A 27,547-nucleotide genomic window follows, 5' to 3' on the forward strand; every position below is an offset into this window, starting at 1 on the left:
TTAAAGAATCTCCGTTAAAGGTGGTATTTCCAGCATGATCCTGAAAGACCACTTGTCTGGGTAGGAGGTGTGAGGAAAGAAATTGTCTGCTGTTCTGACTTGTAATGTGTTCCAAGAAACTTACTCTGTAAAATACTTTTATTCTGTGAAAAGCATTATTCCATCACAGAAATAATGGGTTGCACTTCTTGTCTAGGCAGAAACTATTTTGGCAAGTTAATGGGCCAAAAGGGAGACTGTTTTTTATGGAGGTAAATGAGTTAAGAGAGAAAACACTAATATTGTGTGGATTCCTCCAGGAGCAATATTGGAAATTCCTGGAGTTTTATATTCTTACTGAGAGCAATGACAATCATGGATGTATCTAAAACTTGTTTGCATGAGACAAAAGACCAAGGTCTGTTAGTGGGCATAAGCACAAGCTTATCAACCCAGCCTGTGTAGCTCAGCATCAGAAGGTGAACTGAAGTACTAAATAGCTGAATGTGGGTTACACAAATCTTTTACAAAATGTGGAAAAGATCAGATTAGTTTTTTCGTCAGTATAAATTGAAAATACTGTAGCAGATAGAATTGAAACTGCAACCAGATGGACTTCTGGAATAGTTCAAAGAAAGATGATATTTTAAACATAGTAGCTAATCAAATTTGAAATAAAATACTGCTTAAAAGTAGTAGGTCTGTCCTGTGGTCTAATGAGCTTCTGGAGCAGAGTCTTTTTCAAAACATTAAGTAGGCTTCTCTGATACAAGGGTTTCTTAGACCATTTTACAGATATTACTACTATGCTGTATAAGGTTTGTCAAGTTGTTGAAATACGAGATCTGAAAGGAGAACCCTTAAATTGATCCTGAGACAAAAATGCTGAAACTTGTAGGTCTGATATTTTAAAATAATGAAAATGTTAATAATAAAAATAATTTTATATAAATGTATAAAGACAACAATATACTCATCAAACACCTTCCATATTAAAATATTTAATATAGTAATTATTATATTAAAAGTATATGTTTTTTAATACATATAAAAATAAACTATGTATTTGTAGGTCCAGTTTCTTAACATTGCATAACTCATATTAAGAGTATCTTTGCCCTACCTACCCATTTAAGTTTCTAAATAATCTCTTAGGTCAGAAGAACTGGAAAAAACAATTAGAGCTTATGCAAAAAGGCACAGATGCTGGATCCAGCTTGTGCTCATAAAGCGACTAAGTCACTTGATAATACCAAGGAGTTTTTAATGAAACTTGCATATATATGAAACAGACAATGCAAGATGTGTTCTTGAGAGATCTCCTTCTGTACAAAAGCAAGTGCTTACACTAAGCAGTAGTACTTGTTTTAATTAAATGGTCAAGCTAAAAATCAGTTCTGAGACACTATTTTACTTAGAACAGAAAATATATAATTTGTCGGGATCTGTGATATTTAAATGCTCCCAAGATTGTAGAGAGTCTCTGTCTTTCAGCCCCGCTGCCAAAGAAGGAGTCATAATTTGTCTGGGCTGGTTTTCAAGGTTGTTTATTTCTTCTTATCTAAAATATTTTCTCTCTGACCTGCAGCAGGTCTGTCTTGCAGGACAGCGTGCAGGGCTCTGCCCCTCAGTGGGATGTTACAAACATTCTATACTAGAAACTACGTGTGCTGTATTTACAATAACGTGCCAATATCTATCACCCATGTTGAACAGTGTGTCCCCAGCCTAAACCAATAGAAAAATGCCAACACCACAATGAAACATGGAGGGCATGAAGAAGAAGGACAAGGCACGCCCAATTTCCTCCATCTTGCCTCCATTGAACCCCTTATCTAGAATCCTAAAATTCCACTTTTGCACCCATGCCACACTAATTACTACTTATATCAAACACTCAGAGCTTGTAATTCATCCTGTAAGATTGAAAACTCTTTTCTAAGGATAGTGATCAGAGACAGCGTCTCTTGGGGCTCTGTACAGGGGGGTTTCTGACTCCCCTGCCAGGATTCCAGACCTTCCAGGGCAGCCAGAGAGGGATGCCCTGGATTCCCACAATCATTAGCTTTTGATGATCATTTATGTTCTAACCAGGATTTCTTTATTTCACATTAGGTTGGCTCTGACCTCAGTGAATAAATATGAAGAAGCAGTTACCAGTTATCAAAAAGCACTGGATCTTGATCCAGAGAATGACTCTTACAAGTCAAATTTGAAAATAGCAGAACAGAAACTAAGAGATGTGTCCAGTCCTGTAAGTTTGCTCTGTATTTATTTATTTACAATAGTTTAAACTGGGATTTTGTAGGAAACTTAGCTTCAATTGCAATTTGTTTGTAGACTGGAACTGGACTGAGTTTTGATATGGCAAGCTTGATAAACAATCCTGCCTTCATTAGTATGGTGAGTATATCTCAAGGTTTGCATTATCCCATTTTAAAAACTGAACTTTTAAGAACAACTCTTGTTCAATAACACAAGCAATTTTAATGAGTATTATTATAGCAATGGTTTTATTACACTGAATTTAAACTTTTCTACATCATTTTCCACTCTAAACGAGAAGTGAAGCCAGTATCTCCAATAATGCCTGTGTTATTTGCGGCTGATTCTCTGTTACTGATAGAAAACAACACACATAGGTTAGCTATGCTGTTTTTATGTATGCTATGACAGAAAGCTCTTGTCAACACCATGATGAAAATTTCTTCAATTCTCCACAGAACAGTTAACAATGATACAAGGACTAAAGTAACGCTTCTTTGGGAGAACAATCCGAGAGACTTTTCTGTTCTTACTCTTTCAAATTATCTTTAATAACCTTAAGAGTTAAAAAAAATAATATAAATAGCATATACTGCATTCTTCTTATGTTCAGTATAATAACAAATTGTGTACTTCTCAGTACATCTTTTCTTTTCCACATGGCTTTCTTAGCTAAACAGAATTTATTAACTTTGTAGAATGGAATTTGGAGGGAAAAAAAACAAACAAACAAAAAAACCAAACAACAAAACAAAACAAAACAACCCCCAAAACCAAAACAAACAAACAAAAGTACAAAAAACCCCAAAACAACAACAACAAAAAAACCAAACAAACAAGCAACCCCCCCAAACAAACAAAAAAACCCACACAAAACAAACCCCAAACTTACTTCCTTTAAGAAAGCAGTTAAAACTTTACAAGCCCTCTGGTAGCTTCAATGGAACAGCACATTTCAGCCAGTGCTTTTTGTGTGAAGGGCGCTGCATTCAAAAGAGATCCACACATCTGGTTTGGTAAAATGGTCCAAATAATAGAAACAGTAGGCAGGAAAAGAGGGAGCAAGTTCTCTGATGGCATTCATGATTAAATAGCACTGCATCTCTGTGTACTACTTCACTAGCCACATGATGTACTTAAGACAACCTCTGTCTGTTTAGAATCAATGTATGGAGCTGGCTTTGAGGAAAGGATCTTTTACATTGTTTCCAGAAGATGCCTGGTGAACTAGAGAGAACACTGAGCATTTATTCAGGAATAAATGAGTTGTTTTCCCAAGGTGCAGTTACTTGGTTTTTTGTTAAAGTGAAAAAATTGCCTCACTGTCTGACCTTGAGAAAATTGATTGTAGCCTCAGTTTTTGGCCCCTAAACTAGATATGGCTTATTACTGATGCAAGAAACTAACCCTATATTTAGCACAGAACTGACCTGCATGTGACATTTTATACATTTTATATCTAACTATTAACTAGAGAAAAAAGTTGATTTACCTTTGAGTTATCTATATATGTTGATATATTGATCAATAAAATGAATACTGGATGTATCTGATTTTTGTAATATATTTAATAAGACAGTTAAGAAGCACATACTGTGTTTTGTCTATTGGTGGTGCATTCATACAGACACTGATTTCTGTAGGAATTACATTACTAATATTGAAAAATCACATGTTTTTTTCTATAGTATCAGTCCATAGACACCCTTACACTATGGTAAAAGCAATATAATTTTAGAGGTATCTAATGAATGAGAAATTTAAATAGCCTCATGCTTACTACAAAATAAGAAGATATGCAGTTACCAGAGAAGATATATGTTACCACAAAACCATGCTACAAAGTAAGTCCACACTCCAGTTTGATCCAAAATATTTGTGGCCATAATCTTAACTGTTAATGCCTGATACTGATAATAGTTGCAAAATTATTTTATCCAGGCTGAGAAGCAACAAAATACAGACTTTTGTCCAAAAAGTCCAGTAGAAAACATTTGTCCTTGCAATTCTTCAATGTTTCATTTGTTTGATTAGTTTTCTGGTGCTGGGTTTTTTATGTCAAATGGCTTGTCATATTTTTCATGTCTGAATCTATAAGTACTATTTTTTCTTCAACATATAACAAATTGTATCAGCTTCATTTCCATGAAATACATTGCTGTAGTGATTCTTTTTGCTCTGCATGTAAACTTAATTTTGTAATAGAATACAGCATGTGGGTTTTTTCTGCATGATTTTCTCAGTGATAGCCATGTAGTAAATTTTTTATAATTTCAGCCGTATGTTGTCTATTCTAGGCAGCAAGCTTAATGCAAAATCCTCAAATTCAACAACTGTAAGTATTAAAATGGGGTACCATTAAAACAAATGTCTTAAGACATTTGAATTAATAAAAGATGTATAGTACTTATAGCTGTAATTTTGAAATGAAGATGTATTCCTGAAAATGTAATTTTATTTTGCTTACTGTAAAGTGTAGCTTCTCCTTGCAACTTAGTTCCTCTCAGCAATTCAAAAAAGAAGTGGGGCTTATTGCTTACAGTAAAGGTCCCTGCACACCCCAATACAAACACTGTGCTAACTGTTCCAGGATGTCAGGGATGATGTCAAATGCCATTGGTGGCCCTGCTGCTGGGGTTGGTGGCCTTTCGGATTTATCCAGTCTGATCCACGCGTAAGTAAGAACTACATGGTTTAAATTGTCACATTTGTAGTAGGATAACTGTGCAACATCTATTTAAAAGTGTGAAGGGAATTATACTGTGGTCTATTCCCACTGTTCGTTATTAAAACCAAGAACTCAAAGACTTATTTTCCAGGACTGTGTTTGTTTGCTCCATACATTTCCATCAACTGGAATGACTGAACTGCTGTGTTCAGCTGTTCAACTGCAATGACTGAACAGCTGAGCTGTGCTCAGCTTCACTTTCTGGTTGTCATACATTGTTATTTGCTAATGCCACTTACTAAAAACATTCCTTTAAATATTTTAAGTATTCCTACATGTGTTATCAAATTGTGTGGATGAATTTACTACCTGGTATCTCAGATACTATTTGGGATATTATATATTTACTTAGCACAAGTCAAACCAATTTCTGCTCTGGCATCTCTCCATTTAGATAAGGAATGTTTCAGGGAACTCAGGATAATGAAGAATACCTTTACAAAACCCAGGACCCAAGGCTTTTATACTATAATGATATCCATCTGGAAGGGTCTGCAAAAAAACATGCCATTTGCTTATATCCCAAGATCTCTAATAGGGCATACAATTTTACTTTATTTCAGCATTTTAGCCAACCCCAAACTATTTTTAAGTTTCACCTCTTCAGGGCAAAAGTAATTTATCATTTACATCACAGACAGAAATATCTCACTGCAAAAATTTAGGGCTATTATCATAAAAACTGTGTACTATGCAGACATCTATAAAAATGTGACTTTCCTTCAACCTGCAATGTAGTTTGAAGGAGTCTTGATAGTTTGCTACTTGCACAAAATGTAGAAGTAACAGAGAGGACAAGCTAGGCTTTTCATAAAATAGTATTTTTTATTTTTTTTAATTAGTAAACGAGTGTTACGCTCCTCTTATACATGGAATTAGTCTCTGCTATTAATTTAACTCTTAAGCTACAACTGTATAGATAGATCTGTTATTACTTCAGTCATGCAAGATACAAAAACTTGATGGTACACTTCCTTTCAATTAATGACATCTTGTTCACAAGTACAAGTCAGCAGCTGCATACTGTATTTCTGGAACCATTAACATAAGGTTGCACTCCAACTCTAAGAGTAGTTACTTTAAACAGTTAGAGTGGATCCTCTCAAAAAGAAGGGGATAAATCACTGGAGCAGATGTGTTATTTTACCATAAAAGGTAATATATTTTGTAAGGTGATACTTTACTCCTCTATGTTATCAAGTATAAGTAATACTACTAAAGAAAGAAAATAAATTTATTACAATGATCCTGTTTGGAGACACTTTAACAAGATAAATTCATAATACTGCAAGTACCTTAAGACTTGATTTAAGATATCTTAAATCAAGATATCTTTAATCTTAATTTTAATGTCATGCACCTTTCAGCTGTATTGCGATATCCTGTTTTCTTACAAATGCTGCTTTCACTTGCTTAGTTCACTTAAAACTGTTCAACACAGGGGGCAGCAGTTCGCACAGCAGATACAGCAGCAGAATCCTGAGCTCATAGAGCAACTGAGAAATCATATCCGGAGCCGATATTTGAGTGGCAGCACTGAAGAACATTCCTGACTTCAGTGAGTCATATGAATTGGAATGATGTATAACCCCAAAATGCATACCATAGTTAGTAGCAAAAGCACCATTGTAACTCTTCTGCTTGAATAGAAGACAGAAAATTCTTTGTGTGTGTTTGCAAACAAGAATAAATCTGGTAAACAGATCTCTTGCACATAACTTGGAACATAGCGTTTATGTATAGTTACTCCTCTGAAAATCAACACACTGAGTAGGTGGTTTATCAAAATCCCCAAATCCAAGTCATTTCAGTATGTGCATCAGATTGACCTCCAGGGCTACTGAGTGGGGAGGAGTTTTGTAGTGTGCTGATCTTGCCTAACTACTTCTAAAATGATAGTGTAAAAGATGACTTATTCATATGGTGAGAATCATGGCGGTTGTACTCATTTAAACAGTATTGAAATACTGAAATATTGAAACAATAGGCCCATCTGGTGTGCCCTTTTATAATGGGCATTAAGTAGTGTTGGTATAGAGACTCATGCTTGAGAAGTCTGTTTCCTTAATCCTGGGGAGAGGCTTTGATGAGTAACAGGAAATACTTTTCAACTTCATTGGGTAGAAAAGAGGGAGATGACTGCATATGAAGGAGTACCACACATTGTAGAGAAAGAGAACACAATAATTCTGTGTAGGATAATGCACAGAAATCAAAATGAAACTTGGCTTGGGAAAGGAAAGAGAAGTTGTAGAGTTTTCTACTGCCATGTATACCCTCACATCATGATGGGTAGCCCTGGAGGTCAGAATTATGGCACTATGTTCCTAGGCATGGCAAGCTGTATTACATTCCATATGTATGCAGTATTTAATATAAACTTAAAATTCTTAACTGTAATAAGCTAAAACTGAGCCTGTGACTGTACAAATAACTAGTACTGAAAATTTTAAAAAAGAATTGCCTTAGAAGGATTCTTTTTCTATTCTTGTGTGATAAATCACTGGCTTAAACAATTGGGGATTTTTTTTAAATTATACATATCTATCCAAAATGATGGTTATATAGTCAAAGATTTTTTCAACTCTATAGTATTTGTTTCTTGCTCAGTTAATATTACTCTTGCAAGACTGCTGCTCTTCTGTATGTCTAGTATGTTAACTTTTTTTTTCTCTCTGTTTCCTGTTCACACTGCTTTCTGATACAAAGTACACTTGTTCTTAGCCCAAGGATGTTCTCAACACACTTTCCTCTTCCTATATCTTAATTAGTTTGAGGAGCCTGCTTTGAATTCTTAGACAGAGTCATCTCTCATGGCCTGTCAATCTGGAGGAGTAACAATAGATTCCCAAGTGGAGAAATATACAGAAACTCCTGAACCTTAGACTTTATATCCAATTGATCTTGTGCTCATAAAAGAGCTCCTCCAGCAGAAACAAATGCAAATTTGGGGCTAAGTAATATACTTGATTCTAACAAATTATTGTTGTACATCTGCGATATGAATCTTACCCTACTAAACCAGAGAGAAAAATGCTGATTCAAGGAGAAATGAAAGGAATTGGAAAAAACACAGACCTAGGAAATCCATATTACCATCTATTGAATAAAGAGGTAAAGCTTGATACATAAACAATTTTAATACATTTCACACTTTATTGAATAGCTTGCCTATGTACAACATTAAAATGCTTTTGAAAATTATTTCTTTAAGTTGGTGTAGCTGCTTTCTTCAGGTTGTAGAGATACTTAAGCTTTACATTAAATACATTTTCAAGTAACAGCTTCTGACTCAATGTCTGATGATGAGAAAGAGAATCCCTAAAGGGATCTTTTGTCAGAGGTAGCTCAGATCCTGAATCTTATTCATTCAAGGAAACATACTTAAGTTCAATTACACTGAGTAGGAGAGAAATACTGTTTAGAAGGAAGATTTATGGAGGCTCTGGGTGGGCTACAAAAAGTGTACAGGTATTACTTGGAACAGTGTGTTTTGTCAAGAGAGAAGCATTGTACCTAGTATGTTAAACTTCACAGTTCCTTTTAATTCTCTTTCATATCTTCAACTGCCCAAAGTGTGTTTCACTAACTTTGATGGGGGAACCAAAAAAATCTATGGTGGAGTGGGCAGCTCTGCCAATACAAACTCAAATTATTCTCACTTCGCAACAGCAATCCTCATGCAGTTACTTTTCTGCTTTGAGACAGAGTGTCAAGAGTTCCTTAAGAACTACAAAGTATGTTAAGATCCAAAGAGGGCAGAAAAAGTTGTGTACTTGTACTGTTAAGTACAAGCTCCATAGCTTAATGAATTTATGGGAGAACAATCCCCAACGTTAAATGGAATGAAGCATTGGTTAGTTACCTGAAAACTACTCTTGAAGTCATCTTCATCGAGTTGTAATTTTCATTTCACATGCTACAATATTGTTGTGTTTAGGTTTTACTTCAGATAATACAGAGTATATATTAAAACGTTAATAGCATTAGCTGAGCCTTCAGGAATGTGCTACAACTGACTGGCACAATACTAGTAAACATTCTCTGTTTCTTATGTATTAACAGAAAGGGCTTTATAGCCTAAACAAAAAACGGTGAAAACAGTAACAGGAGCAGTTATTACATGCTTTTCCACTGAAACCATGAACAGAGAGATCATTTATGCTAAAGTCTGCTTTTCTTTGAATTGCCTAGATTGTTTCAGTCATGCAACATGTCTTAATCACAGGGCGTGGAAGGACTCTTTTCCCGTGTAGTAACTGCACTGTATCTTGCCCTAAAATTTTTCATCCTGCTAGATAAAGTGGTAAACCACAATCCCTGTAAATATTGCTTTAATTTAAGATCAATTGCAGTTTATCATTCAACTGAGCAAATCTGCATTTACACCTAATAGGTTTTGTATCATTACTGTTCAATCAGTGCATAAGTATGATAATTTGTTAGAGAAGAAAGTATTTTGCAATCAATTGTGAACTCCTGTAACCTTCTTGCATGGGAGTATATTCTTCTAACTATGATCATAAAGACACTTAATGAAATATTCAGCTTAGAAATTGTTTCAGTTGCACTCTTGGTTTTGTAACAAGTGCAAAGTAAAATCACTCATGCATACTGAGATAGAACTAGCTCTGTAACTTTGAGTAGATTGTTTTATGGCAACAGCAAGTCATACTGGTATAATGCAAATTGTCTGCTATTTCTGTATCTCTCCTACCTCTTACTGCCATGTGGTTCCATCTCCTTCAATTTGTGTAGTTTAACTCAAAGATACATTATAAATAAAGTTATATACTTTTTTTGTCTCTATAGTTGTGGTTTTCTGGTTTAATTTTTTATGTATCTCAATTTTTTATTTTTTATGTATCTCAAGTAACAATTGCATTCTTTAAATACCTGTTCATGTTGGTTGGATTTTATCACACAGGCAGGATACATTTCTAATGTATTGTTTCCTGTATGGACTTAGTCCCTCAATATACAAAGCTGATCCTCAATTTATCCAATATTTTAACACTGAATACTACTCTTAAGATTTTATACATGGGAAGCCTTAAGTAAAATAGTGTCAAAACTAACTATGAAGTTGCTAAGTGCCAACATGGTAGCTGAGAAATACAAGCTGCTGATTAGTGTCTTTAACACTAGTTTACCTAGTATTAAACTAGGAAAGACAGTTGCCATTTTATCTACTAAGTGGCTACCTCTGGGTAACCATAGATATTTCAGCCAATAATATGACCAGTTTTTGTCAAAACAAATCTAGGAAAAAGCACATTGTAGTGCTTGACCAAGCCCTAAACTTCCTCCTGTATATGCTTTAGAGAACTTATCTAAGGCAGCAGTGCAAGATGGTTTTTTTTCCTTCTTTTTTTTTTTTCCTTAAAAATCTATTTAATTGCCTCTGGGATGCAAAGAATAATTGACACCACCTTATTTTAACAATAAAAAACTACCCGAGTTCTACTGTTTTAGTTTTCAGTTCCCTACTAACTGGAAAATAACATGCCTGTTAATAGCATGTCCTGTATTACAGGGATGCACAACTCTGCTCATGACAGCAGATAACTGGGACAGATTTGCTGTATTGCTTCCTTTTCAAAGACTGAGCCACAACCAACACAGTCTTTGGCTTATACTCCAGTTCCTAGCTCCAAGTGCCTCTAACAGTGCCAGCTGCACTCCCTCCACTCTCTCATCTTGTGCCTTTATCAGGTTTTATTTCCTGTGGCTATACATGTACCATGCAAAGACACTGCCATGCCAGGTACCTCATGTTATTTTTTTTTTTTTTGGATTTGGATTTCAGGAACTTGTCTGTAAAAGGTCAGTTCCTTTGAACTGAAGTAGTCTTGTCAGAGCCATGATTTTAAAAGGGTTTAAATACTTCTAAAAAATTAAAATAAGAAAAATAAGCACAAAATGCTAGTATTTCTTATCAATCTCATCCCCCTGTACCGAGATGATGTAAATGCAATATAATTTGCTAGAACTACACTTTTTTCAAAGGTTTTATTTCTAGTAGATAAAATGCAATGCATGTTTTAAAAGATTTGAAAACATTCAAGATATGTTCAGAGAAATTAAATAATCAAATAATCATTATCACATTTACAGCTATATGTGTTTGTTTATACTCATTTTAGAACAATTGACTGCAAAAACATCAAGAAGTTGGTTAAAAAAAACCAGGAAAACTACAGAATTTTTTTCTTCAGCTTTGCTTGATTTCTGAAGAAACTACACAGACTTGTGCAATATCATCATACTCGTATGTTCTCTTCAAAAATGTATCTGTAAGTCTTAGGCCAGAGACACTCTAGAAGGGGAGAATATTTATTAAGAGTTGTTATTAGAAAGAACTGTTAATATTATAAAACAGCTATTTTACAACAAAACTGTGCTAATAACTTACCTGCAATCCCTGCACTGAAGACAGCAATGTAAGTGCAAGATGGAGGGATGAACTTGGTTGCAGCTTTCCAAGTTGCCTTCCTGAAACTCCACACCAGTGGATGGAATTAGTATTGCACATTTCTAAAACCAGATCCATAGTCCTTTCACTGCTAGAGGAAATCGAAAAACAAGAATAAACCTGTGGACTTTCTTAAGCATTCAAAGACTGCAGACATCTAAAAGCTTGATTATTATTCAGGTTACTACTAATCAAGATTCATAAATAATTATGAGATGGCAAGCAGTATTTATTGTGATGCACAGTAATTCAGCTGCAGACAGCTCTCTTTGACACAAGCATCTTGTCATGGGTTTAGCAATACTGGATAACGTAATATTTGGATGGACTACAAGCTTTTCATGAGAAGTATCTACAGGCCAGATACATGCTTTAGTCTCTGGGCTCAACTTCTATTTAGAATTACTTCATTTAAATGTCAGTCTTGCAACTCTAAAATGAGTTGTGATTTAAGTATGAGGTTCAATCATAAATAATATTGCAGACAGATTCATGGTATTTCTCTACAGAATTCTGGCAATCTCCTACTTCAGTACCATATTAACACATCATGATATAAGTTTTTTAGTTGTAGTTGTTTTTTTTGGAGGTTTTTTTTAGTCTCTGTGTTTCAAGTAGTTTTGTTTTGCCACAAGACCAGCTTTAAGTAGTTTCAGTAGGAAGTACAGAAACATAAAACAAAACCAGCCACCCAACTCACCCACTCAGGAAAAAGTAGGAGAATCACATGACATTGTTACCTGCAATTTGTTATTTTACATGTAATGTCGAAAGGTTCTTCCAAATTTACAGTATCTGGTATTGTCTCCAATGAAAGCCTCACATCACCATAACCAGGAGCCTGGGAAGGAACAAGAATGTGTATTCTCAGATGCTGGATAGGGAAATTGAAGTTTTTACTAAAGTTTCCATTTCCTGGAAGAAGTGTGGAATCAGAGAAATCTGAAGAAAGAAGATTGACTGTGCTTTTGATTAGTATGGAAATCACAGCAGCTCTCCAACTGATGAACACCTTCTTCACAGGTTTAACAATTCATCAGATAAGGATGATCTTTATTATTACATTTTCAGGAGAGTGTAAATCCTTAAAGTTTGAATAGCCATATACAGTTCCTGAAAATATCAGCTTTAATCTAAGGTCTCTGTTAGGCAGATAACAGATCTGTGTGGACACCACCAGTAAAACCTCCCTCCATAAATCCACTACTATTCCACATCCTAAGAAGCAAGAGAAACTGCCATTTTGGTCTTCTGTGCCTTTGCTAAAATAATTAATTGTCATCAACTAGAAAGTCACATGATATGAACACTTGTCAGTTATCCATGAGACAAACGCATCTCATATGGTCTACTAATAAACCTATAGTAAATAAACTTAGTACCAACCAGGGCTGATTCAAAATAGTCACCTGCAGATCAAAAAGCATGTTTAGATTTTCAATTCCCACAAATGATAGATCATAAGAGAAAAATAGGGGGAAAATTTGTCCTGCCTTCCAAGGCTTAGTTATTTGTACATGTTTCAATTCTGCTAATAAAAGGATGTTGTAGTGAAAGTTATATTTACAGTGTGATTGAAAGATATTTCCAACGTTGTCCAGAAAATCAGTTAATGACAGGCTGGGAACAGTTTTTAGTCACATAAAGTTTGCTACAAACTAATGACAGGTGACATTTTAGAAAGCATATTAAACTGGACATTAGAGTAAGCAAAGGGACGTCAAACCAATGGGGACTTAGATTAGTCAAGCAATATGCATTTGGAACCTTGCATGAAAGAGAAATAATTATTTGGCACTGGAAAAATGCAAATATATTCAACTGTATTAGGCGACATGGAGGAATTGACTGGAAAAATGATACACATACTAAACAACAGGTAGTTTTCCATTAACATTAGGTTCTTCTTTTACCAGAGATACATTAAGGAAAAAACTAACAAACACAAAACTACAATAAAAGCAGTATTTTAGAGAATAAATTTAGCATCAACTGACCAAAACAGAATCAGAGTAGATGAGACCTATACCACATCATATCTGTTGAACTCAAAAATGAGATACCTCCAAGAACTAATGGTTAGAGGCAAAGACCCTGAAGTAACAATAAGAGGAGTAACATAGGTTTTATGCAGAACTGAGGTAATTGCTCAGATTATGGAATCAACTAGAATTTTCCTGCTTGTGCTACTCAAAAATTATGTTCTTTAACTTCGGACTGGTTCTAGTGTGATCCTGTACTGAATGCCTGTGAACATGTGGAGCATCTTTTGGCATATTGTGGACACCTCCCTGGTTCATTGTCCCCCAAAGAGACTGTAGTTGGGAATTCCAAGACCAAGCCACATTAAAAAAAACCAACCAACCAACCAACCAACCAAAATACTCCCAAAAAACCCAACCAAAAAAACAAACAAATCCACAAATTATGTTATGTGGATACTTGTTCCAAAGGTGCATTTCTGATCTGACCTGTAACTAGGTAATTTCTCTAAATTTTCCTCCCATTTCAAACCACGACACTTACGTAAATAGGTAATAGTAGAGGTAAAATTCTGGGCCTGGGTGGGAAACAATGGTTATAGTGGTGGCAAATAGATTAAGAGGAAAATGATTAAGGATGAGTCTAGGAATTAAATAATCTGATAGCACTTAAAAAATGAGGGGAGAAAAGAGGGAGTTACACTGCAACTCAGAAGGAAAAACTACCTGCTGCTTTTCTAAAGACAGATGTTGCTCAAAGTACCCAAAATAGTGTTTTTCTGTTAATCACAAGGCACAAAACGATGCATGACCAAAACTAATCCTGGAGTGTTGAAGTGTGTGCTTCACATGCAATTCTCAAAGGTTCAAATAAAAGAGATGCAGAGTGAGACAATATTGATTTAGGGAGGGAAAAGAAATGACAGAAAAGGTCAATTGAAAATGAAACTGTTTATTGTTAAAAATAAGCAACAAGTTTTAAAGTAACAGCAGTAACTAAATTTAGGAAAAGGGCAGTTTCTAATTTCATGGGTCTATGCTCAACACCTCAATTAAAAATCAAGACACATTTCAGTGACTTAGGGACTTTTCAGTGACTTTCTTGTGAATTTCCAGGATCTAAGTTTGCTTGCCTAGTTCCAAGTCAGTGTGACTTGCCCACAGAACTGTTCAATGTACTAGCAGTTGGAGACTGGGCAAAGACAGAGGCACAGACCCAATTATAAGCTCTGTAAACTTAGACTGAGATTGAACTGTCAAAGTTTTTTTTAACTACCCTTCTGTATCTCTCTCACCATCCTCAAGTGAGAAGATACAAACCAGGTTTAGGCATTAGATGGCTGTGGAGCTGACTTAAGCAAGATAGTAATTACAACTCAAAATTCAAGAACAATGTATAAATCAACTAAAATAGGACAGACTCAATAAAAACTGTGGACATGAAAGATAAATAACATTGTGCATAAAAAAAATGTTACTCCAAGCTAAAATGTCTGTATGAACTTGGGAGCAACTTACATATTGAGAGTTGGCACACTTAAGGACGTTCTTTTGTAAGTTTGTTGCCAAATGGTATCTAAGCAGTTAATTTTACTCTAACAAATGTATTTTGCAACACTGGTTAGGGGATTCTGACAATTAAAGTGCTCACTCCATTAACTTATCCACACTTCACTGACAAAATATATTAAATAACTCTCTAATACATACAGAAAGGTGTGAATAAAAAATGAGGCTCAGAAAGTAAGCAGCTTGCACTTTTCCAAGTCATTATTAAAATTGTTCATTGAATTTCCTTAAAAATGAATGCCAAGTTAAATTAAAACTTAAATTAATTTTAAATTGGATTTTAAAAATTAAAATTAATTAATTTAAAATTAATACTTAGTTAAATACTTAAGTTAAATTAATACTTAAGTTAAACTTACCATTCTTTGGAGCTGGCTAGTTTGCAGCCTTCCACGTTCACCCAGATTAGTTTTCCATACAATGTCTAGTTTACCGATCACTGTTACACCTTTTATTACTCCAGCTTTCTCTGCAAATTCTTGCTTTGGTTTTAGACAGTATAAGTACTGACGTGTATCCATAGGTTGTAAGTAAGTCCTTGCACCAAAAGTAGACTCACTGAAAGGACAGAAACACGAGGTATTAATTTAAACAGCTATCTTAAAGATTAAGAACCCAACTTTTTTTGCCCATCCCCCACAAGTCTTATTGTATGTGTATGCATGGTTTGATAATGGTATCATTATCAATGATAATTTCACAACAGAAAATAGCTCTTAAAATTTATGAAGCACCAAGGACCATTGAGAAATAAAAGAACCTGTTCTTCTCTTCTCTGAAATAACATAGAAATTCTCTCTGCTACATTATAATTAATTATCTGGCATCTTAACATTTAAACAAAAATGCTGGCATTTTTTTTTTCTGCTATTTGTTTTCCCTCACAGTAAATCTCAATGTCATGAAACTAAGATTCCTGTTCAGGAGAAAAACTGTTACAGTGGATTCAAAACTTGGTAAAACAAAGCTTCATTATGCTGCAGCTGAATCCTTCAACAGGCAAGGAGAAGACAGAATTTTCACTTCAGCCCCTACTGCTGAAGCACTCAACCATCACCTCCAAAAACCCAAGCAACTGCAAAGCACAAACAGCCAAAGTTAACTTCATAAGATCTTGTATCCACTGTAGTCAGTTATTATGGTATAAGGTGTTTAACTAAATTAAATTTATTTTATTTCAGCATGAAAAAATTTTATATTCTATGACTCCATGAGGGTGTACCACTAAACCACTTTGACTGGTGGATCATATCATGATTAGAACAACTGAAAACAGTAAGCTGATAGGAAGCAAGGATTAGTCAGATGAGTCCTGTAAGGCTAAGTATGTACACAGAGTTCAGGTCAACACCAGAACTGGGTTAAATTTTATATAAGAGATACTGAAATGATAGTATGTTTTCATGTTATCATGTCATCGTTACAAATTATTTGAGGATTAGGCTGGATATTTCTCTATTAGGTAGAATTACAGATTTTTAAGAATACTTTCTATACAAAGAAAACTGTAACAAATTTTCCAGTTGAACACAGAATGGGATTTTGATCTTTTTACTCAAGCAAAGACCTACAATCTGCCCATTATAGATAAACGACTAACTAATACTTGTATCTCCTGAAATATTAATATGAAGCATTTCAAAGTCAAATGTCCTGAATGTAAACATACCTTTCCACTGCTGTGTCAACTGTATTCAGTTCTGCAACATTGTACATCATAGATGGCTCTAAAGAAACCTTCTCCATAAACATTGGAGAGGTAGTGATATTCTGAATTTGAGCTTCCAGAAACACTTCATCTGTCTGAAAAAAATCAAAAGTTCAAGTTCATGAAGATATGATTAGTGCTATTAAAAAGAGTAGGCAATCCTATTGTTAAAAAAAAGTCACACATGTTTAGTTCATGCCTGCAAATCAAATTAATTAATGCAAGAAAAAACCCTTAATCCCGGTAACAATAGCAGCAAAAGTGTTAGTCAACAGATATCTTGCCAAACAATGGATGTGGGATAATTTTGCTGTGTTCTAGCTATTGGTCATTTGTAAAGCATTAAATCACCACTTCCCAAGACTTTCATCAACTTCATAGCAACTCAAGTTTTATCCAAATTATTTAAAAAATGGAATAAATAGTAAGGAATTGCAGTATGTAAGAACATGCCAAGCCAGATCACTAGTGCGTCAAGCTGTATAAAAAATTAAAGTAAATGTGTGTGTTTTTCTTTAACTGAAGTAAAATGGTTCAGGTACATGCTCTGAGCTTTTATAATTAAATACTAGCATTCTAGCTAAAATGCAAAATCCAGCCCCTTCTCTCACTCAGTTGCATCATGCTAAAGTTTACCTATATTGTATACATCCAACAATTTAACTGGTGCTCTACCTTCATAACATCTGAAGCTAATGCCTCAAGGTGGTATCAAAGGACCAATTCTGGTACAAAAATGAAAGCTTAGACTGTTAAAACTTCAGAAGATGAAAAACCATGGGACTAGAGAAGTTTTTGCCTCACTTCTTTTGTGGAATTGCAGACCAGTGAAATCACTTTGCATGTCTAAAAGTCTTGGAATAGAATCATTATGGAAGACTCAGTCTATTAGAGATATGAGTCCCCAGAAAAGTGAAAACCACAATTAAAGAAGTGCCAGTTAAAAAAAGGGGGATACCAAATTTGCATTTACAACAGTCACTGGTTCAGACCATTGGATTAAGTGATTCTTGTAGGTCCCTTCCAACTGAAATACTCTATTCTACAGATTCAGACTGAAGCAGTTTGAGTATTTTGTTATGATAAATTTTAAGGAAGTACTTTTGTGGGGAAGCTGGAACAAAACTTACAGTTTCTTTTTGATCAGTGTAAACAAATGATTCTTTATACAAATAAAAAAAAAAAGTGTATTCTATACAAAAAATTGCCAAAATATGTTTAGTCTCAAAAAAAATGTGTTAGAAGGAGAAATACAGAATGGTTGTGTTGCCTTTTTGTATTGCCTTATAAACACATTAAATACAAAGCCGTATCTATATAGTAATGAAAACTGTGCAACCTCAACAGGTTACAGAGACACTTCATGCTTGCAGTAACTAGAAATAACCCCACTAAAACATGGCTCTCAGTAATCATTACTACTACCGCCTGACTGCTACTCGACTTGATACAATTTATATCCCATAAATCCATTGCTCAAAGTTTCCATTTACCCAAAATTTTAGTAGTTTTCAAAACAGCAACCATAGGCAGAAGTTTAAAAAAGCTAATTTGAAAGGGAAAAGAAAAAACAAGCAGCATAATGAAAAAGCAAGTTAGTTTTGTGTTATTCCTAATTTGGTTTAGTATTACGTATTTTAAAAAACCAAACAAACTTGTCAAATATGCAGTTTATTTTAGTACAAGGCACGCCTTAAAGTGAAATCAGACTGCAGAAGTAACATAGAAACTCAATCAACTGTTACATGCAGTTAAAATTGTCAAGTGTAGTTCCAGCTAGCCAAAGGAAGAACATCCAACTGCTGCTCTCTCCTCAAACCCACTGTCTCCACCAACCAGATATGAAAAGTTCTGTCACAGCTTACACAAGCAGTGCTGTACTGAAACCTACATTTCCATGAGTCAAAAGCAGAAAAATTTTAGAAGGAAATAACTTCTCTTTTCAAATAATAGATCTAATAAAATTTTGTTGAGGTATTTTATAGGAGGACCCCCACAAGAATCTGTAGATATCAAATTCTAGTTTCAACAATGGGTATTAAAGAAAGAGCTAACCATTTAAATGATTAGCTGCACATATAAAGATGAGAACACATCTGTTTATGATATGCAGAACAAACATTGCTTTTCCATTATGTTTGTAAGGAATGTAAATAACAAGCACAGAGACAGTTAAGCAATTAAAAAAGCATACATATTTATAAAAAAATAAATAAAAATTACCACAGAACTGAGGTCACTCTAATGGGAAAATAAAAAAAAAGAACACATTAGAGAAATTAGGGTTAAATGTTAAAGAAAAAGGATGCTAACTTCCAAACAAAATGCATTTCTGCATTTTTTTGCACCATTTAAACAAGATAGCATTAGTAAGACAGAAAAAAATAAAAATGGATGCAAACAAAGATGACAACTACATTTCTAATAACTTATAGCTAGTATGGTTACATGATTTACTAGCTTTGCTTCAGAACCAGTCCAAAGTAGAGCTGAAGGCACACAAGTCACAGAAAAGATATGGTAGAATAAACTGACTCAAAAAAAGAGAGTTAGTTTTTGACTAAGTTTAAAGTTTGTCCTAAATTTCAATCCATGCAATGGGTTGTACATGAAATGGAAAAACAGTCCTTGTCATCTTATAGATAATTTTAAGTATCCTCATATAGAATGTCTCAAAAATAATGTGGTAATGTGTCTTAGCAAAGCAACTCTGTTGCAAGTTAGAACAAAATTTGGCATAATATCAAGAAAAACTCTTTTCAGAATATTCATCAATCCAAAGATCCAACTTCAATTGCAAACTTTGTTGTCTACCTCCCTGTGCTTGCTTGCAGGAACAGAACCTTTTACAGAGCCTTTTTTCAAGGCACATTAAACTGAGTGAGAGAGTAATGCAAACCCAGGATTGCAGCAGGTTAGGGCAACAGGACATGTGTTCTATGCATAAATTTCAGTGATCAACTCCATTTGGGTGCTACTGCAATATAAGCAATAAGCAAGAAGATTAAGATTCAGCATAATTTCTTGTCTTTGAAGAAATTAAATTATGGATTATCATTAGAATATTAATAGAAATTAATTTTAGTAACAGACATTATGAATAGACAGCATCACATTCGTAATCCTAATGGTAACAGCCTAACTGGTTAGTCAACCTTTAGAGATCTTTAGTTAACTAATAAGTGACACGTACCATTTTTTTCTCCCCTGCTCTCAAGGATAATAGTCAGGATGAATTTCTTGGTGCTTTCACAGCAATGTAGTATCACACGCAACAGCTAACCATAGACTTATTTCTAGGTTTTTAGAAGTTAATTGAATTCTATGGTCACAAGACATAGCAATACTTTTTATACTTTCAGAAATTAGACAGGAGTGCTACTACACCGATTTGCTAGGCAAATGGAAATCGCTCACTTAATATCATCCAAAATATTTTTAAAATTTTTTTTTCAATAAATTGAATGGGTAAGATGGTAATGGGAGCTGCATAAATTCATGAACAGGAAGAACAAAAGGCCTAAAAGACCCTCTTAAAAACTCTACAATGGAAAAGAAAAAGTACAAAAATAACCCCAAAACCCAAACCCTACCAGATCAAACACCAAAGCTTCTCATAGATTTTTACCATGAAGAATTGGTAGCTAATTGAATAAGATCCTTACCAAGACTGGTCAGTATAACTACTATGAAAACAAACAAAACAAGCAAACAAACAAAACCCAAAAAAAAAAAAAAAAAAAAAAAAAAAAAAAAAAAAAAAAAAAAAAAAAAACCACACAAAAACAAACCCCCCCCCAAAAAAAAGTTTTTAATCTACGTAAAAAGTTTGCCCAGAATTACCTTAGAGAGGTGCTTCATCACAAACGTTACACATGAAGTATAAAGAGACAGCACCATTTCCTGTCCCTCTTTTCCCTACCACATATTTTACAGCTGAAACAATAATATAATCCATACACTAAATAAGAGATATGTTTTGCTCCCAGAGAAATTGCCTAATTTCTTAGAATTATTTTTGTTCTTAAATCACAGCAGAAGACATTTCCAGACATTCCCACTTACAGATAATAGCAGGTCTATAAAGGGCTCAGTCAGTGCTATGTGTTTATGCTACAGTCCTGCTCAGGTACCTCATACCTAGTCAATGCATGGTTTGAAGCCTGTGGCCTGAACATACGTACCAAATTATTCCCATAAAAAGACAAAGGCAGACGTGTATATATGTCCAAATAAATATGCAAGACATATATAAGGTCATTTAGTTTAGAAGCACTGTGTGTTATTGTCACAAGCCTAAAACTTAAATTACTGAACTGAAAGGTCATAGTTACATAGGGAAAATCTAAATTTAAATTTTCCTCACTCTGATAAATTGTCATCTCCTTTATGAACAATTAATTTCCCCTACTGTAAGTACTCAATCAGCCTAAACATACAAGCAATAACTGAAAGTATTTGAGTCCATGAGAAACTGGAATATATGCAAAATTGTTAGTCAGTTAAATTAAGGTCCTGACATCTATTTCGCCCTTCATCAAAAGCCTATCTATTTTTAAACTATACAATATACATCTACCACAGTTTTTCCATTAGAACTGATCACTTTTCTCAGAAAAGTGTACTTAAAAAGCACTTTGAATTTAACCTAAGTAACAAACCCCGCATGCCTAAACAAACCTGAATACACACAGTTCTCACCTCTGCATTGTAGAATTTGGTTTTCACATCTAGTGGTTTAAGAACCTGAACGAAATGGAAAAAAAGACAGATTGACAATTGGTTTTTCAGACAACTTCAGCATAGACTCTTTTGAAGTACTAGGGTCTTTTATTAAAAAGTGTTACTTTTCTTTTGATCTTACATATAGCAGGTACATGACAGAATATATGACAGAATTAACGCAAGAGTACATCCTAGCTGCTTCTTACTTGCGCACACCTGACTGCTTTCCTACTAAGCAGTCTCCTCACACTGAAGACATGTAATTCTCCACCTAAACATTGGCCTCTTACAAAACTGCCCAAATCCAGTGCTCTAAGTAGATCTGTGTGTTTGAAATAACACTTTATTAATCCTGGGTCCCGCATTTTGTTTCAACTGTGAGCAAGAACTATCTAACATTTACAAGTCCTTCAGAGTTTTGTAACAAAAGTTACTGAGGGCTTCTCTAAACATAAACGAAGCAGAGAACTATCCATTTGTTTAGCTTTCTTAACCTTTGCTTCCTTCTTGAAAATGCAACTGTTTCAAGAAATTAAAGAAAATCATAATACATAAAATAATAAATCATATTCATCTTATAAGATTCAGTCAGCAAAATATGAAAACTCAATGATATAAAATATGATTATAAAGTGTTGGTTCTTAATGCTTTAATTTTGTGCATAAAGCTACTGCAGTTCACACATTCAAATATGAAGCATATACAATGTAACTGAAAGAAATAATCTTCTATCATACTTGTAAGAAACCAAATTTAAATTCTGTTTCTGAAGACACTTGTTTCCCATTACAAAGCGAAACTTTTTTTGTTTGCATGTAAGTGCAGTGCATCCTGAGAGACCTCTAATGTTCCAAGTTGTCAACAAATTTTTTAGCACTGAAGAATTCAAGATCAAAACATTGTCTTCACAGAGATTTCATAATTTTAAAATGCATAAAGTTCAAATCTTTCAAGTATTCATAACTATCTTTCCCTAGTAAAAAAAAATGGAATAAAAAATTTTAATTTAGGTCTTTGTTTGTTGAGAAACAATTTTTTCTGTCAAATATTTTTCTTCAGTGAGCTTCTTATAAATTTTCCAACATGCTGAATTTTTTCTCTCTCTTCTGATAAATAGTCTTTCCATTTATTGCAGTAAATTTCAACTTGCATTCCAATAAATTACAAAAAATTATTGTGAGGTTCAAACCCACCTAATCCTAGAAAGAATCATTCCTTCTCCATGAAAACATAATGCTGTTAATTACTTAGAGAAAGCTCTGGAACAAAGGGGCACTATCAATTAGTATAAATCTACATATATTAGTTTAAAAAAGAAGCTGTTTCAAACCAACTAACACCAGTTCAACTTAAAAGATGCTAGAAAGTGTAACTGAAAAATCTGAGAATCTGTAAAAGAGTATTTTTTTATTATAAAATAGCCAGTGATATCTCAATCACTAGCAGCCATGAATTTTCACTGTAAAGACACAGTTCAGTTTTCTGTAACACTCCTTTTTGTTCATTCTCAGGTTTCCTACTGGTGTCTCCATGTCAAATTTAAAAACTAACAGCCAAAATTCTCAGTGCAATGCTTTTCTCATAATGAATCAGAGAGTATTTATAGAAATATAAGGAAGTATATGTATACTTATACTTCATTCTTTGAATGAAGGGCTTCAGATTTGACAACTGGCTTCAACTGTTTTGACAATTCAGTTGCCTGTGCTGGCTTCAGTCAAAAAATATGGCAATTATACATGCAGGCAGAACCCCCAAAAATCTGCACAAATAAATCTGCATACAAAATCTAAAAGAGGCAAATCTTGTACAAAGCTCTGACAAGAACATTAGGGAATGTGGTGTTATATTTTAGTTAAATGGTATGCTCTGTCTCACTCCTCGAAAATGTATGGTTTATTCCAAGCCTGTGATCCTCCCCTGAAGTATCACGTGTCTCTAATCCCATTGGCCCAATCTTATTCCACGCCCATTTTGAATCTCCCTGTTAAGTGTGCTGGGGGGACAGGGCTCTCTCTCTTAGCTGGCTCTCCTGGCCCATGCTTTCTCAGCCCCTCTCTCCCCTTTTCCCCCCCTCACCCCTCAGAAACCATGCTGCTCCCAGGGGTAGGACCCCAAATAAACCCTCATCTAATGAGCACCCTCAGAAGCCATGTGGAGTCTCCTTGCCTGCCTGTTGCTACCAGTGAACTCACAGCTTAGGGGGCCCCTCGGGGACATCCCGAAGGGTCCCCCCAAATATGCCGCAACAAGGGAACAGAGAAAAGATGAGATCTGAAGCTTGCACATGCATATGGAAGCAATCATAGAAAGCCTAGAGGGGACAGAGAAAGAGAACACTGAACAGAGAAAAAAATGGAGAAATGGAAAGGGAAGCAGTGTCATAAGGAAAGCACAACAAAGCACACAAAGATGAAAATTAACTTCAATAAAGATTAAGAAACTCTACAGAGATGCTAGTTTCAGAAGGGAGGGCAATGCAAAAATTTATATGGAACCGTCTTCCCTAGGATTGTCAGGAAACACCTTTGACTAACCAATACCTGGCATTTCAAGGCCCACAAATACTAACAGCACTCAAGTGTTCTTTCTAATGCATGGCAATTTAACCTTCTAAAGACTGAAATTATTTTTTTCTGAAGTATCTGGACAGAATACTAGAAAATAGCAAAATGCAATCAACCCCATAGTACCACAGAATATCCTGAGTAGGAAGATAACCACAAGGACATCAAGTCCAACCTCACCATTGTCCAAATGCTTCATGAAAACTTTGTCAGGCTTTGCATTGTGACCACTTCCCTAGGGAGACTGTTCTGGTGTCCAACAACCTTGTGGGTGAAGAACCTTCTCCTAGTATCCAACCCAAACCTCCCCTAAAACAGCTTTAGGATGAAACTATACAATGCTTCTGTATTACCAGATGCTCTGTCAGAGTATCTAAAAATGTATTCAGTAAAGCATGTCATGCAATCCTCCATTCCATGAAGATTAGTCCACCAATATCCAAGTCTCAATATATTTCTTTAAAAAATTAAACATCCATGAAATACACATTAGACAGACTCTTTCTTGCCAGAACCAGTCCACAGATTAGTTTCTTGCTTTCCTCAGTCACTGTTATCACAAGTCTTGAAATTTGTATAATGGAAGAAAAGGCTTAAAATCTGTCAATTACTTCTGTCAGTATTAGATACAATACAATAGACTCCTTTACTTAAATTCTTCTAAAAACTAAACTATTTAATTCCAGTTTAATAAGGTTACACACACCAAATGAAAAATCAGAATTTTACAATACAAGCTCAATGGCTGGATGTATCAAATCCAGAATGTCCCATACTTGTTCTGTTTAAAAATAGTCATAGAGCTGTCTGCTATAAAAAGGTACTTTTTAAGAGCACATTTTTTTCTCAATATATTAGTAAAAATTATTAGATGTAATATTTATTAGCTCTGAGATGTTTAACTGTGTAGTAATTGGAAAACACCAGTTTGTGTGAAGTTTGAAGCAGTGGCTCTTATTGGTTCACTTTTAAAAGGGAACGGATTTTTGGTACATAAAAGTGCTTATGAAGTATCAAATGTTTTAAAATGCCTTTTCCAGACTCACACACTTATTAAAAGTAGAGTAAATACTTCATGAAATACCTGAAATTTAAAGAACTTTCTGAAGTACATCTTCTCTCCAGTCTGCGTAGTATAACTTACTGCACAAACTAAGCTGAAAAAACCAAATTAAAAAAAAGCTGTTACTTTAAATCTTGTGCTATATCAAAAGCAGAATAGCATGCATGTACTCCAGTTTCATTTAAACTCATTTAATAATAGAAAAAGTTAAAATTTTACATGTGTGTTCCTATCTCCTTTACTTCATGATGGATCACATCATCAATGCAACAGTCAGGTTTAAGTTCTGCCACTGCAGCACTAGAAGCTGAAAGGTTCAAACGCTGAGAACTTGTCTGAAGATCAGCCTGGGGATGGAAAAACAAAGCATCAGTTAGAACTACTGCTGTTTAACCCGTGTTAAAGAAAAGCAACTTACATTATAAAGTACTAGGTCTCATTGGGCATTTTGTACCCTATATGCTTTCACACATATTGTAAGAGCTCAGCTGGTCAGAACATGGGCTCACAACACCAAGGCTGTGGGTTTGATCCTTGTGTGGGCTACTGACTTAAGAGTTGGACTAACTCATCCTTGTGGGTTCCTTCCAACTCAGAATATTCTGTGATATTCTTGACTCAGACACCTTCTGTGACATATATTAAGATGATGAGATACTTACAAAGCTAAAGACAAGTTGTAAAACACATAAATAGTCCAGTCCTTTACCATACAGCTTACAAAATTACTTTTTACATTGAGTTCCACAATGACTTCTGAAATTTTTACTCTGTTTTATTTGTTCAGTAAACACAAAACCCCAATTCTCTAGAAAATAATCAGTACAATACAGAGAACAGTGTATACTTCACAGGGAATTGAAATCTCATTCAAAGTGAAGGTAAGTGAATGTAACTCCATTTTTTAGCTGTGGAAGTTTTGCTACACCAATTGTTCAGAGAAGTTTCAAATAGAAGGGTGCATGTCCAAAGAAGATCAATGGAGGTGGGAGTGTTTGGCTAGGAGAAAAAGGCTCAGGAGAGGGACTTTAGGGCTCTCTGCAACTACATGAAAGAAGGCTGTAGCCAGGTGTGAGCTAATCTCTTCTCAAAAGTAACAAACAATTGGAGCAAGAGGAAATGGCATCAAGTTGCACCATCGGAGGTTTAGATTGGATAGCAGGAACAATTTCTTCACCAAAAGGGTTGTCAAGTATTGAACAGGCTGCCTAGGGAAGTGGTTGAGCCACCATCCCTGCAGGGGACTGTGCAGTGTTGGGTTAACAGTTCCACTTGGTGATCTCAGAGGTCTTTTCCAACATAAATGCTATGATTCTGTAATTATTTGACACAATGCTAGTTTTTCATTTTAATATTTGAAGAATTCAGTAATAATTGCTATTTTTATGCCTTACTCTTTCCAGTTTCCAGATATATTTTCTGGATTGGAAAAAGTGACATATATTTCCTAAAGTCTATGTACTAGCATTAAACATACAATATATTGTCAGAAAATACAATAATTGTGTTTTATTTTTTTGTTAATCTTTTATAAGTGAATTTGTCTTCACATACCTTCACCAGTATGTCCTTGACAACTTGATTGCTATCATTGTGCACACTAATATAACTGGAAAATGTCTCTCCCAGAAATATATTTCTGTATTTCAGGCAAAAAAAAAGAAAAAAAAAATTTAGTAACAGTTATTAAAACCCAGAACATTTCACTGAAACATTTTTAAGTTCACACACATACACATTTGCCAGATCCAACCCTGGAAGAAAACTGGCATTTGCATACCCATACTTCTGAAGTCATCCTTCTAAGAAAAACAATTTTAAAAGAGAACAAACAAATCAGAATTTTTTCATGCTAAAAGTCTGACAGGAATAAGAAGATCACTTTCAGTACCCACAACAATCACAGTAGTAAACTCTGTTAGTATAACATGTGGTTTATAGTAGTGCATTACCTTAGAAATTCACCCACAGCTGCAAATCTCTTTCAACTTTCAATCCTTATTAGGTTCAGTCAGGCTATCAGACAAGAAACATCAGGCAGCATACACATATATATTTATAAATCAAGCCACATATTATTTTTAAATGACTGAACATCTTGTTGCAGAACAATGGTATTCAAACAGAAAGAGAAGTATGAATCCTAAACCAAATGAATCCTAAACCTTGCATGTTACAGTTACAATCACTTATTCTTACCCAAAATTTTGAGGCAAAGTCAGCATTTCTCCTAACATCAAAGTTTCAGCCCCCTTTACAGTAGAAGGATCATCTTTCATGAGTTGGTTAAATAGACTACCTGTAAAAATATCAAGTTCCTATTAATTACATATTTGCTAAGTCCAAAGTTTTGTCTACATTTCAGTTAGGCCCGTAATCACTTACTCAGATGTAGTTTATTTTAGATACATTTCTTTTACAATAAACTTGTTTAGGGATGAAATGTATATCCATAGGCCTGCCTGTAAGTTATAACTTAACTTCA

The 27,547-nt window shown here is 34.6% G+C and overlaps 2 protein-coding genes across 5 annotated transcripts in view; one reads left to right on the top strand and one right to left on the bottom strand.

The window, feature by feature from the left end:
* The window catches only part of SGTB (small glutamine rich tetratricopeptide repeat co-chaperone beta), a 24,680-nt gene extending 14,899 nt beyond the window's left edge, over window positions 1-9,781 (top strand). Inside the window, 5 exon segments of the mRNA XM_054003712.1 lie at window positions 2,095-2,233; window positions 2,320-2,382; window positions 4,542-4,579; window positions 4,835-4,918; window positions 6,414-9,781. Of these exon segments, the coding sequence (XP_053859687.1) occupies window positions 2,095-2,233; window positions 2,320-2,382; window positions 4,542-4,579; window positions 4,835-4,918; window positions 6,414-6,525 (436 nt within the window). The 3' untranslated portion in view covers window positions 6,526-9,781.
* TRAPPC13 (trafficking protein particle complex subunit 13) overlaps window positions 8,106-27,547 on the bottom strand; it is a 26,707-nt gene continuing 7,265 nt past the window's right edge. Inside the window, exons 3-13 of one of the 4 annotated variants that reach the window (XM_054003709.1) lie at window positions 27,262-27,361; window positions 26,617-26,701; window positions 25,282-25,409; window positions 25,084-25,156; window positions 21,408-21,452; window positions 18,930-18,947; window positions 16,668-16,801; window positions 15,358-15,556; window positions 12,188-12,288; window positions 11,388-11,535; window positions 8,106-11,291 (exon numbers count right to left, since the gene is read on the bottom strand). In XM_054003709.1, coding sequence (XP_053859684.1) covers window positions 11,187-11,291; window positions 11,388-11,535; window positions 12,188-12,288; window positions 15,358-15,556; window positions 16,668-16,801; window positions 18,930-18,947; window positions 21,408-21,452; window positions 25,084-25,156; window positions 25,282-25,409; window positions 26,617-26,701; window positions 27,262-27,361 — 1,136 coding nt within the window. In that variant the 3' untranslated portion in view covers window positions 8,106-11,186. Of the gene's footprint in view, window positions 11,292-11,387; window positions 11,539-12,187; window positions 12,289-15,357; window positions 15,557-16,667; window positions 16,802-18,929; window positions 18,948-21,407; window positions 21,453-25,083; window positions 25,157-25,281; window positions 25,410-26,616; window positions 26,702-27,261; window positions 27,362-27,547 lie in introns of all 4 variants that reach the window. The other 3 variants (XM_054003708.1, XM_054003711.1, XM_054003710.1) reach the window with 3 other exon arrangements.

Source organism: Vidua macroura, chromosome Z (genome assembly GCF_024509145.1).
Source record: "Vidua macroura isolate BioBank_ID:100142 chromosome Z, ASM2450914v1, whole genome shotgun sequence".
Taxonomy (NCBI): Eukaryota; Metazoa; Chordata; class Aves; order Passeriformes; family Viduidae; genus Vidua; species Vidua macroura.